We start from the raw sequence: 13,834 nt of genomic DNA, 5'->3' as shown, positions 1-13,834 counted from the left end.
CTACAGAATAAATCACACAACTAAAGAATTCTGGACAAATGAGAAGGAAAATATATTCCATAATAGTTGAATTGGACCAAATATCAGAATCCTTCCAGCTCAACTATTTTAGGGGGGGGGGGGAGGGGAAACACATTTCCCCTTATCAGTTATCCAGAATTCAATGTGTAGTGGCTAAATCCAACCGTGTGTTATTACCGACTTTAAATTCCAGCATTTTAATTTCACTAAGTGCCATTTTTTTATACAAAAGTTTAATACAATTCAGTGCTGGCGTCTTTTTCCCAAACAAATACAATTTTGGGGATTTCTGCAATGCCTAAATGCTCTCATGGGTTTCCTTACCTCTACTTATGCAAAGATACATGCCACCGAGGTGACTAACTCTTTGGATGGCATTTGAATAAAAAAATAATAATATTAAAAGCAGTTGATATCCTTATTTTTTTTATTTTTTATTTATTAAAAAAAAAAAAAATTACTTTAATAAAAGGAGCAATTTAGTAACAAAGAAGAATCCGACTACATCTGTCACAGCAGCTAATGCCCAACTCATCTGTAAAACATAGAACTCTATAAAGGTTGCTCCGTTGATGCCACCGAGAGATACAATGATACGTTGTGAGGGCAATGAATTGTAAAGCTCTTAGCACCATACAGGAGGTAACAATTTGAGGCACTGTTGTTTATAGATTCACATAATTAAAACAGCAGGTTTATCACTAGACACCATACGCTTAAATAAAAAAAAAATAAAAAAAAAATGTTTTAAATCAAGAGGTAAATTAACCACTGACAATCCTCTCCCTTTCTTCTATCAACTACATTCCCCCAATAACGGGACTGCAGGGTTATTAATAGTAGCACCTGGTGTATCCCAAAACATACACAATTCACAAAAATAAGGTAGGAAGTTCGATGAGTGATGACAGTCAAGGGGCTTTAGCCCCACAAGCACGGCAGCAAGCCTTGCGGTAATACCAGTGTGAGCAGAGCTTCAATTTTAGCACCAAGGAACAGTTGGCTGTAGCCTTATCTTCACAGTTTTCATCTGCAGAAATAGAAGAACAAGCATGTGAGGAATTAACTAACGTTTCATGAATCCATGCCAGAATGAGATACTTCAATGCTGGACAGCTATTTATTGGAGAGGACTGTACACAAATCAGAAGAATAGGTCAGGAACGTGGACTTGAATTAAACCGATGATTCAAAGAAGAACCTCTTCTAGTCTGTGGTCCTCACAACAGTAGGAACCCTGACAAAAAGGGACCAATTTGTTGTTGATACCGACAGTAGTATCGAGGCATAAAGCCAAACCCTCAATTCAGAAAAAGTAACCTTGTTGCACATTAACCTGTAACAAAGGAACGTGGTTTCAAAGTATCTTCTGTTACTGGATCTCAGCCAGCATGTTGGATCTATTGGTCTTCCATTGAATTCACCTGATTAGTTATGTACTTCGAGATAATCTCTGTTTTCTTTGTCATGTTTTAAAAACTTCAATAAAAAATGAATTATAGAAACGATAGGTAGCAGCTGCAGAACAGAGTAAGCTTGACTTTACTGAATCTCTATTCTGCTCCTCGACTATCTTGAATTTCTTAGATATTGTCCACTGTATTAAGAATACATCCTGCAGTTGGACTACTGGCTATTCAATGTTTTATCTGTTTTTTTTTTCAAACTGAGCCCAGTTTTAAAGTTATCGTTATGTAACTGTGGACACTATTTAACAATTTCAAAATTATTTTTCTGTATGTAAAATCAGACTGTATGTGTTCTCCTCCTGGAGTTTGACCAGGTTGACGGTTGTTGTTAAACATAATGAGTTGTGTGGAAATAGAAGATTTAAACATAGACAGAAGTAATGAGTGCACAGTTGTATTAAATGTGGCAAGCGGGTGTGAAATATGGCCAACTAGATTCTGACCTTTGAAAAGTGGAATACCAAATAGGGAATAAATTATATCATGAAGAATAACATAGCAAGTGGACTAATTATGGCACAGTGGGCATAATCATGGAATATGGCAAGAGGGTATGGACTATGACATGTAGGTCACAGATAATGAAAAGGATGACAAATTATGGAAATCAAGGTAAATTAGGAAATAGGGTTTAAAATATAATTTGATATAAATAGCTGTACAGAACCAAGTTGTACATATATATATATATATATATTTGCTAACTCAGCTGATATTGAGCCCAACTTCAAATTACAATATTTGTGGTTACTTGTTATTTTTTAGATGATGTGTTTTCAAGTACTATTCCACAGCTTTTAGTTATTGTGTTTGTTAAGTTAAAGTGTCGATAACTCTTGATAAGCATGATTACGATTACAAACAGGTGATTGTCCTACCTGGGGCCTCTGTTGGGCATGGCTGAAGTTGGCATGCCTGTTTGGTCTCTGGTTTTGTAGCTGGGTCACATCCTTGGCCCACCTCCTGTCCTTGAAAACACTTAACTTCTCGCACTTGCTGTCCTGATCCACAAGTCTTACTGCACTGTGATTAAGTGAGAAAGATACAATCGGGTAAAAGAGCTTGACCAACTTCATTGAAATCCAGACAAATGCACAATGTCTGCACCTTCCTTACCAGGTTGGTGGACTGTACCTGAGCCCACACTGCCCCTCTGAGGGCAAATACGGTGTTGCACACTGTATTTTCCTTTGTGCCTTTATATTTGTCATGCACATGTATTTTTTTCTCCATTCCATGTTATACACATCTCCTTTATATACAGATGTAATCGAAATTATTCAACCCCACATTGAAAATCAGGTTTATTGTCAAAATTTACAGAAACTCAGCAGTTTGCAATTAACAAGTCAAACAAAAGCAATTGAATTAGCTCAATACAACAAATACTTCAAGTGGTTTCTCAAATTCAACTGAAAATGCAACTTTTCCAGTTTTAAAATTATTCAACCCCCTGAATGTCAGTGTTTGCAAATGACACAAAGCTCGGTAAGGTAATACAATGTTAGCAGGATAGAACTTCACCGCAGAGGGCTTTAGATAGAGTAGGGGACTGGGTACTCAAATGGTAGATGACATTTAATGTAGATAAATGCAAAGTTATGCACGTTGAGGTGACGAATACACCCTAAATGGCAGTAAGTAAACACCACATTAGATGGATTAGAGAATTGTTATAGACAACAAACTAGGCAACAATGTCCAAGCCGCTAACGTCAGCAAGGTATTGTCATTTATAAAATGGGCATTAATACTTGAGATGAAAATATAATTTTGCCTCTTTATAAATTACTGATTAAGACCACACCTTGAGTATGCTATGTGTTTTTGGGCACCTGTTCTTAAGAATAATGCTATGGCATTATAAAAAGTGCAGAGGCAGGCTACAAAATTAATAAGGGCAATACAAATATTGAAAATTTAGTTTAGAAAAACAATGGCTCAGAGGAGATATGATAACATTATATTAATACTTTTCTAGCAACCTATTTCATTTCCCCCTACTTATATCCTTTGTGTCACTATACCCCACTCCATCTAGCATGTAAGCTCACTGAGCAGGGCCCTTAACCCCTCTGTTCCTGTGTGTCCAACTTGTCTGGTTACAATTACATGTCTGTTAGTCCACCCATTGTGCAGCGCTACGTAATTTGCTGACACTATATAAATAATAAAATAATAATAATTACACAAAGAAATTCAGTGCCAGTACAAACCATTATCTGGAAATCTATTCATAAGCAGCACTGAACATAGTACTCAACATCACACATTTAAACTGGAAGAAATGAGATTTAGTCTAAGGCGAAGTGGAGGAATCTTTACAGTAAGAACAAAGAGGATGTGGAATTCTCTGCCTGAAGAGGTGATTTTATCAGAGTCTGTACAGATTTGTAAACAGCAGCTGGATGAATTCTTGCAAAAACATAATATTCAGGGATTTGATATTTAATATGATTCAATTAGATATCTGACTGCCACTCTGGAGTAAATAATGATTTTTTTCCTAGTTTTTTGCAAAACTGGAAATCGCTTCAAAATGGATTTATGCCTTCTTTTGTATTAATAGCAGAAACAGATGTAAGAAAAGCTGAACTTGATGGATACAAGTCTTTTTTCTGCCTACGAAGCACATCCTTAGTTAGTCTATCATTCATTCTTTTTAATGTACTAATAGTCTGCCATTCATCGTCCACAGCTACTGTTGACTTGTTTCTGCCCACTAGGTGTCAGACTGAGTATTAGCACCAAGGAATTGGCAACATTTTACTTTGTACTTACATTACACATTTTTATTTTCTATCTTGCAATCTTGGTGTGCAATCTACATTTAAATATCTTTTCATACATTATATATTTTTATGCACGTCTACTTGTTTTTTTTTTTTTTGTAACTATTAGAAAGAGTAAACAAAAAAGACAAATTTCAGCCAGCTATGCAATCTACCATGTGCTATTATTATTATTATTATTACTGGCATTTATATAACGCCAACAAATTCCGTAGCGCTTTACAATATTATAAGAGGGGGAGATTTAACAATAAATGAGACAATTACAAAAACTTACAGGAAAAATAGGATGAAGAGGACCCTACTCAAACAAGCTTACAGTCAGGAGCAAAGAAATTTAAACAAGAAAACTCTTGGGGTCCTCTTCTCTCCCTTCTTATTTATTGAATCTCTCCTCTCACACTTTGAGTTTGAGGTGCCTGCCAGATCGTCATTGGCCTACCCTTAGATTATCTGTTTTGTACAAAGTACTCTTTAGCGTTACATAGGGCTGAGTGTCAGTGATTCCATTCTTTATCTTCATATCCACAACATGGCTTCTAACCTTAGGTATGATTGCTCACAATCATTTAGCCCCCGGTCATAGGCTGATAGTGACATTTCTGTATCAGATGGCTGGCTTGCTTTCGGTTTTAATGCTTAATTTTACAGCACTGCATTGATATAAGAAAAATAATAATAGTGCTACACCGAGTCTAGGGACAACGTCCCTTGGATTCTACGTGTTTTCCCCCCAAACCAGGTACTCTCTGTGTCATAGCCTCGTCACCTCAGCAGTGACATTGATTTTGCAGAAATTGACCTTCTGCATTATTGTGTGCAAATGGGGCAAACTTGAATGGCAACGCAGCAGATTACATTTTAAAAAAGAATATTAAAATTAAACCTTCACTTTCAAGGAAAAGTGATTTCAAAGGGAATTCTAAAATGAAGGTCAAAGTAGCCAAATTAGAAAAAGTAAGGTTTTAGATTTTAAATTCACTTTGAATTCACAGCAAATCTCACTTTAGTGAATAACTCTATTAAATAGATAAAGTCAATCAAATTTTTTATATACATTTTCATGTTTTATATAACTTAACTCTAAGTATTACTGTGTCATTAAATACCATTTCCATTCTGTTTTTATTGGTAGTTATTAATATACAGTACTCAGAATTATATTTAACCTATAAGTGTTCTTGCCTATTTCCACTTATTCAGTATTACGGGCAGGGCCGGTGCAAGGATTTTTAGCTACATAGGCGAAGATGCATTTTGACGCCCCCCCCCCCCCCCAAAAAAAGTGCATCTTCACCTGTGTGTCTTGTAACCCCCCCCCCCCCCCCGTTTTGGGTTTCTTACTTTCTTACCCTCTTTAGTGTTTCATATCCCCTCTTTTGAATGTATTACCCCTTTTGTGCTTTAATGTATTTTATTCCCTCTTTAGTGTGCCTTTGTATGTCTCTTACTTACACCCAGCCCCTTTTTGTGTCTCTTACCCCCAGCCCCTTTCTTTGTTTTTTTCTCCACCCTCTATGTTGCCATTTCTCCCCTGAGTCCGTTTTGTGTGTCCCTCCCCTCCAGATCCCTTTGTGTGTATTTTCTTCCAAGCTATGTAGACATGGATATGGAGGCAGAGACATATAGACACACAGGCAGAAACATACACAAACAGTCACACAGAGACATACAGACACAGTCACGTAAAGACGTAAAGGCATGAAGACACATACATACATACATACAGAGACATACATACATACAGATGCATACAGGCGGCCAAACCCTCATCCTCGGTGACACTGCGCCCTCAAGGGGAAACTCCAAGGTCCCGTTACCCGGCGGTGGTCATCCCGGTCTCCACCAAGCAAGCACTTACCTCATGATTGCTACTTGGCGATTACTCTTAAGGGACCTGCAACGTGGTCTCTCCAAAATGGCGGACGCCACAGAAACCATCCGAAGCTGGGAAGCTACTTTCCACGCAGCGTATGAAGCAATATGTCAGCATTTCTGGAGGCCAGACAGACACACTCCCAAGACACAGCATATACACAAAGCACTGGTTTGGCGCCCTCCTCCAAGGCGGGGAGCCAAGAAGGGCCATATACCCGCCCGCAGTCCACACACCATCACCTGGGATCCCGATATACGGGTGAGGAGGGCCCATGGACTTGGAGAAATGGTTCCCGCTACCACCGGCGGCTGCAATGATGCCGCATGACATGGCACCATGGATGGCACAAATCCTCTCAAGTACAGAGTGGAACCCAGCCTGTCCGCTACAGGCATAGGGTGATCAGACAACACTCACGGAGTCAGTTGCTCAGTGAGCTTACACAAGCTGTTGCCTTGGCCAAAAGTCACTGACCCTGCTTACACTCCACCACAACCTGCCACATGTCTACCCCCTCCATGGAACATAACAAACAGGGTGCATACACTGTGCCCAGAATATATACTGCTTGGTGGCCCTTTACTCCTGAGTATTATCTTGTCATGTCAGCATGCCTACATGTTTATCTTTACTCGTTTTGCTTGTTTCTGCCTGACTCACAAGTATATCTATTTTCTATTATTAGCACTATTTTCTCCTTAGCATGTATCCGCTGGGCCTGTCTGCCTGCCTTTCCTCCCTGTCTCCCTCCCCTTACCTCAGTGTTGTCACTGACTGACTCACTCCTCTCACTTGTGTTCCGGGCGGGCTCCACTGTATAGGCGCCGCCATATTAAAGCCAGCCAGCAGGGGGAGCCCGTCCCTGCCAGCATCGGACCGCAGGGGACTCTGGGGGAGGTGAAAGTCGCAACCCTCCTGACATCATCAGGAGGGGGCGGGCCCGGGCGGCACAGCACAGACTTCACCTCCTCTGGGACCAGACCGTCTGTGGAGGGAGCCAGCAGCCAGGAGAGCAGGGCAAGGTAGGCTGCGGGCGGCTGTATAAAAATCCAAATCCCTAGCCGGTGGCTGGGGATTCGGATTTTTGCGCCCCCCCTGCTTGGGCGCCCTAAGGCGGCCGCCTGGGCCGCCTTATGGACGCGCCGGCCCTGATTACGGGCCAGAGCAGACATAGACGCAGACGCACACACACACGCAGGCGCGCGCACACACGCGCGCACACACACTTATTTATGGATGATGTGCACTTGATACTGTTTTAACCCCTTAAGCCCGCAGCCAAATGTACAAGTTGTGATCAAAACAAAACGTAAACAAAACCTGGCATTTGCGCTACATGTCTGTCAAACCGTAATTCACCTCTTTCATATTAAATTATTATATATGATTTTATTCAGGGGAAACAGGACTTTCATTTAACATCAAATATTTAGATATGGAACATAATTTAATATGAATAAAATATAAAAAATTGGGAGAAAATAAGGTTTTTTTAAATTTTCTTAGTTATACATGACATTTTTACTGTGAATGGCAAAATACTGTTTGCTTTTACTGCAATAAAATACACATATTTGTATTCAGCGATATCTCACGTGTAAAACAGTACCCCCTATGTACAGGTTTTATGGTGTTTTAGGAAGTTACAGGGTCAAATATAGCGTGTTACATTTTTCATTTTTTTCACATTGAAATTCGCCAGATTGGTTACGTTGCCTTTGAGACCATATGGTAGCCCAGGAATAAGAATTACCCCCATGATGGCATACCATTTGCAAAAGTAGACAACCCAAGGAATTGCAAATGGGGTATGTCCAGTCTTTTTTAGTAGCCACTTGGTCACAAACACTGGCCAAAGTTAGTGTTAATATTTGAAAATGCAATAAACTAATTTGAAAACCAATTTTGCCCAGTGTTTGTGACTAGGTGGCTACTATAAAAGACTGAACATACCCCATTTGCAATACCCTGGGTTGTCTACTATTGCAAATGGTATGCCATCATGGGGGTAATTTTCATTCCTGGGCTACCATACGGTCTCAAAGGCAACACTTTTTAAAATGAATTTTAATGTGAAAAAACTGAAACGCAAACCTTATATTTGAAAACACCATAAAACCTGTACATGAGGGGTACTGTTATACTCAGGAGACTTCGCTGAACACAAATATTAGTGATTCAAAACAGTAAAACGTATCACAACAATTATATCGTCAGTGTAAGTGCCATTTGTGTGGGGAAAATGCAAAAAATTTCACTGACGATATCGTCGTTGTAATACATTTTACTGTTTTGAAACACTAATATTTGTGTTCAGCGAAGTCTCCTGAGTAAAACTACTCCAAGTAAAACAGTACCCCCCATGTACAGGTTTTATGGTGTCTTGGAAAGTTACAGGGTTAAATATAGTGCTAGCAAATTAAATTCCCTGAACTTTCGGCCTGGGTTGTCAGGCAGGTCCTGCAAATTGTAATTAATAAAATGACCTAATTATGTAAAATTATTACATAAATATATACGTAGAATTATTATATATATATATATGTGTGTATATATATATATATATATATATATATATATATATAAATATATATATATATATATATATATATATATATGTATATATGTATATAATTTTTTTCAATTATTTTTATTTAAATAGGTATATATAGTGATATGTATATATGATAAATATGTATATAGATAAATATTATTTTGTTCTACATGTATTTTGATATCAATATATATATATATTAATTTTAAAATACAGTTAGAACGAAATTACACATGTATATATCTTTTTTATTTATTTATTTTTTATTATTTTTTACATTTTATTTTTTAACGTATTTACATATTTATTTACTTTTTTGCAGCGTTTAGAGCCATCTAAATAAGGGCGGAATAGAACGCCCTGCGGTCTTAAGGAGTTAAAGAGGAACTGTGACTTCCCAGGATTCTAAATATTTTGTGTACTTATCCAGGTATTTATCAAATAGGTGTTTGAGAGATGTGAAAAATAAAATAAAATTAAGATATCTGCACCTCTTTATCCTGCGGGATGCCTCCATCTTAGCTCCCTGTCAATCATTGTTATATACACTGGATTTTGCACGTGGTAGTCAGCATAAAGAAAACATACAAAAAGATAAGATATGGAACATTATTCATGATTTAATATTTTTGGATAAGCTGTTCAAATTATTTAATGTTTTGGGTAAATGTTTAAAATTATTTTTTTCAAAATATTAAAATACCAAAAAGTGTATCCAAAAATATTAAATTAGGGTCAATGTTTCTACTTATCTTCTTAATTTATTATGTTTGTACTGGCTTTACCTTACCTGAACTGGCAATCTTGAATATACATTATGCAAGATTGAATATTTAATATACATTAAGAGAAAGCAGAGAATCGCATTAAAAAGGTTAGCACAAGTTATCTGTGATTTAAAAAAATGTTTTATTCAATCAATTATTCAAATTTGAAGTTTTCAAAAAGTGGTATGTTTTTCCTTAAAGGGACACTATAGTCACCAAAACAACTTTGGCTTAATTAAGCAGCTTTTCCCCTGCAGTCTCAATTCTCTGCCATTTAGGAGTTAGATCACTTTGTTTATACAGCCCTAGTCACACCTTCCTGCTTGTGACATGCACAGCCTTGCTAAACACTTCCTGTAAAGAGTCATATAATGTTTACACTTCCTTTGTTGCGAATTCTGTTTGATTTAGTATTTCTTATCTCCTGATCTATTAATAAATTGCCAGACCCTGCAGGAGCTTCCTGTATGCAATTAAAGTTCAGTTTAAAGAGAAGGAGATACAAACTTTTAAAGTAAGCTACATCTGATTGAAAATTGAACCATTTTGTTTTCATGCAGGTTCTGTCAGTCACAGCCAGGGGAGGTGTGGCTAGGGCTGCATAAACAGAAACAAACTTCATTAAGCTAGAGTTGTTTAGGTGACTATAGTTTCCTTTAAGGTTAATGAATGCTGAATCAACCAAAATTTCCATTTTAAAAATGTATGACACTGTAGTAAAAATGTCCTGTATTTCAGAACCTTTAGTGTCATACTATCAAGTGCACCTTCATCTATAATCCATGTAGAAAATGACATAACGTTCTCATCATTTTTCATTTAAATCTGTGGCAGAAAACCCTCTGCCCCGTGTTCTTGGAGGGGCCTGCTTGCCAGCCTCCTGCCAAAAGACTGTGGGCCCTTTAAAAACGTATGTGATTTATGTACTTTTGTACTCCATAAAGAGAGACCGACCGTTGGCCCTAATTCCCTGGAACTGTTTTGGGCATAGGACCACGTGCACGGTTGGTCAAAATTATGACTTCCATGGAAATCCCGAACCCCTGAACCGATCTGGGTGATTTTTGGATATGTTGGTCCCCCAGATCGGGGCTATCAGGGGATATGACTTTTGTGGGGTTTCCATGTGTTTTAGGAGTACTTTTGGGCTGTTGTTGTATTGCATGTTTCTTATACCAGGAGATAATTTAATTATATGTTTGTGTACTCAAGTAATTATCTCCCAGGCATAGGGGAGGGATTGTCTCATTTTGTATGGGAGTGTCCTGGACCTGAGAGCCAATGTAATCGCATGTATGTTTTTACTGTAGTCTACTCTCAGGTCCAGGGGGGAGAGCCCCTTGCATGGGGACTGACATAAAAAGCCAGTTGTGGCTACCAATAAACCAGTTCCTGCTAACCCTTAACACAGAGCCTTGTCTCGTGATTGTAGGGAACAGCTATACCAGCTTTAATCCCTGCTCTTGGGATTGTTCTTTGGATTGCTATAATCCCTAGCTCTTTTAAGAGCTACACTGCTATACTCTCTTGGAGGAGAGGTCTTCCCACTGGGAGCTGGATCCAGGTGCAGGTCCAGGGAAGGGACAGCGAGACCACAGCCAAGGTATGGCAGCTAAGGGGCTACAGTACTGGTGGTGTCCGGTGGCGTGCTGGAAGTAATCGGAGGTACAAGGAAGCAGCGATTGGGGTGCCAGGCGGTCCGCCACAAAATCTATTTGGCTAGACTATACAGACCAAGCTATAAGACTGTCACTCTCCAAATACAATTTATATAAACTAACGTGATAATAATGTTCATTCATTTCTTACTTTATATATCACACAGCAGAAACACTCACCGGTCCCCACTCTGATGTTGTCCAGTAATGGTCACAGGGAGGGCCTAAACATGACTTCTCAGCCTCAGGTTTGAAGGACTCATCACACTGTTCGAAATCTGAAGTACATTTCACCTCCCGTCGCATCAGGCCTTCAGATCCGCAAGCAGCCGTGCACTAAATACATGCCAGGTGACATGAGTTCAGAGACCATAGAGAAAGAGCTCATAAGGTCAACTATAGATTTACATGGTAAAAAAAAATGTCACGTACAACTGGACAGAAAAGAAAGATTGACAGAAGATAGAAGATACAATAGCCACTGAGAAGATAAAGTACAATGTAACACAAGAGAAAGAAGCAAACAGAGATAAATTCAGAACGTACCTCTGACCAGTCTGATGAATCCCACTGAGGTCCACAAGGTTTGCTCTTACATATTTTCCTCTGAGGTGGCCGCTGTAGCTGAGCACCTTCACACTGCTCGTCATACACAGAACTATCCAATCCTGGTGCCAGCATCTTCCAGCATCGGACTGAGCGCAGCTGTACCCCTTGTCCACAGCTCTGTGAGCATTCACTCCAACCACTAGACTCCCACCTTCAAAAGAAGGGAAACATGACAGCAATTCTTTGTTCACCCTGGAAAGTGCAGGGCGTCTTTCAACCCACTCGGGGATTAAGTGATGCCCTTGCATGTCTCACCTGGGCATGCACTCCCTTCCAGCACAATATTCCTGTGTGGGTTCCGGCCTCGTCATGGGATCACAGTGTGAGTCATCCACCTCCCTCCCATCGTATCGGATGCATAAAGCATACGCAGAGATGATTCCTATGGTAGCATTAACACAGTGGTTTCAGGGCAATGTATCATGAAAATAATTGTTTTTTTTTTTTTTGTGTATCTTTAAAATATCTGTCAGTGGCCTGCTTTCCAGTGTTATAGAAAATCTAGGAGTGGTTCTGTTTTTGTTTTTTTTAATGGATTGTACTGATAAGGGAATCTTTTAAGCAAACAAAGAAGTTTGAATGACTATCTGTTCCTGTCCAAATTAGAGATGTTTAAATTGCGTATACGCAGAAGTAAATTCACACCGACACAGAGTTCAGATTAGATGAAAGAACTTCAGGAAATGTATTGGCTTCTTTTAAAAAGCGGGCTTGCAAGCCCTTTTAAAGGCAGAATTACATCATTATAAAAATCAAGATATGAGCATGAAAACATTGTCAATTGGCTAAAGGTGTAAAGTGGTTAGTCAAATGCCCTCCCTGTTGGGTGTTACGTCTTATGTCATAACTGACGTCATGACGGTCTCCTCCAGGTTTCAGCGCCATCTTGCTGGGCACGAGGGAGCTTACAGCTTACTCGATGGGAGGGGGGCATGGCAGCTATCCATAATGAGTAGTTGGTACCTTAGTCGTTTCAAGGTTAGCATCTCAAGGCCTCTTTAGCAATTATACACTCTATCAAGACTATCTGCTACAGTGTTTTATTTAACCAGAAGATTCTAGCATTTTCTGCTGACATGCTGTTTCTACGAACAAAGGAATCTTGTAAAGCTTAAACTATGAGGCCTGAGAGCTGAATATGAGAATATAGTATTAAAGGGGCCCAGTAAGGATTATATAGTTTATAAGGGGCCTAATAATGGTTATAGGTTATAAGGGGTCTAATAATTCTACAACAGTACTATTTTTGAGATTTAGAATCTGTATTGTTATGTGACTTTTATGGTCTTGGAGACCTCAACACAGGAAGGAGAGGAAATGTCAAATGCGAGGGTGAAACAGCTTCATCAAAGTGGTATTTCAGTTATTATTATCCACGAATGACTGCTACCTAGCAAGCAGACTCTAAGTGCCACTGAGTGATGCACTGAGTGGGCATTAAACCTCATTTTTTGTGTTTCAACAATGACACAACACTAGTAAATAAATACGAGGCCAATTAATATCGTGAGATTAATTGAGGCAACTTAACATAATGATGATTACAATAGACTTTATATTATTGGTTAAATTGTATTAATTAGGTCCATCTCTGTATTTTGTCACCAATTACCTGAACTGCACGTAGCGCTACAGGGTGAGTACGCGGATAACTTCCAGCGATACATATCCGCGCGGCTGATGTCCTGACCACCTGCTGTGTCGCTGAGGAAGAAACAAAATGCACACGACAGTCAAAGGTAGAAATTGTGAACAAATCAATTTATTACTGTTACTTCATAGGAGAATATGTCCAAATTAATGGCCGAAAACGAAGAACTGCAGCCAATGTTAATAATGGACAGATAATAGCAGTGTTGATAATATAAATTTGACTAAAGCTTTAAAGACTTCTTTTCTTTAACTTAACACACACACATGCGCAGGAATGCAAACTAAGGAACAGCACTGCCAGAAAATAGCTAAATGTTTTGCTGAGCCTGTACCAGGCAAACTGTATGTATTGGAGTCCCCTGTCCATGATTTTGGATATATGTGTTTGTGGTTTTTTTTTACATGCTCTGAGAACAAATCAGGGCATATTTG

General features: G+C 38.8%; 1 protein-coding gene across 2 annotated transcripts in view; it reads right to left on the bottom strand.

Moving 5' to 3' along the window:
• Positions 1-499: 499 nt before the first annotated feature.
• LOC134568650 (ADAMTS-like protein 2) overlaps positions 500-13,834 on the bottom strand; it is a 62,253-nt gene continuing 48,918 nt past the window's right edge. Inside the window, exons 11-16 of one of the 2 annotated variants that reach the window (XM_063427297.1) lie at positions 13,362-13,453; positions 12,005-12,131; positions 11,687-11,900; positions 11,321-11,476; positions 2,369-2,513; positions 500-1,051 (exon numbers count right to left, since the gene is read on the bottom strand). In XM_063427297.1, the coding sequence (XP_063283367.1) occupies positions 933-1,051; positions 2,369-2,513; positions 11,321-11,476; positions 11,687-11,900; positions 12,005-12,131; positions 13,362-13,453 (853 nt within the window). In that variant the 3' untranslated portion in view covers positions 500-932. Of the gene's footprint in view, positions 1,052-2,368; positions 2,514-11,320; positions 11,477-11,686; positions 11,901-12,004; positions 12,132-13,361; positions 13,454-13,834 lie in introns of those variants that run through there. The other variant, XM_063427298.1, reaches the window with a different exon arrangement.

The sequence above is a fragment of the Pelobates fuscus genome, chromosome 7 (assembly GCF_036172605.1).
Source record: "Pelobates fuscus isolate aPelFus1 chromosome 7, aPelFus1.pri, whole genome shotgun sequence".
Classification (NCBI taxonomy): Eukaryota; Metazoa; Chordata; class Amphibia; order Anura; family Pelobatidae; genus Pelobates; species Pelobates fuscus.
This window is presented reverse-complemented; position numbering and strand designations above follow the sequence as displayed.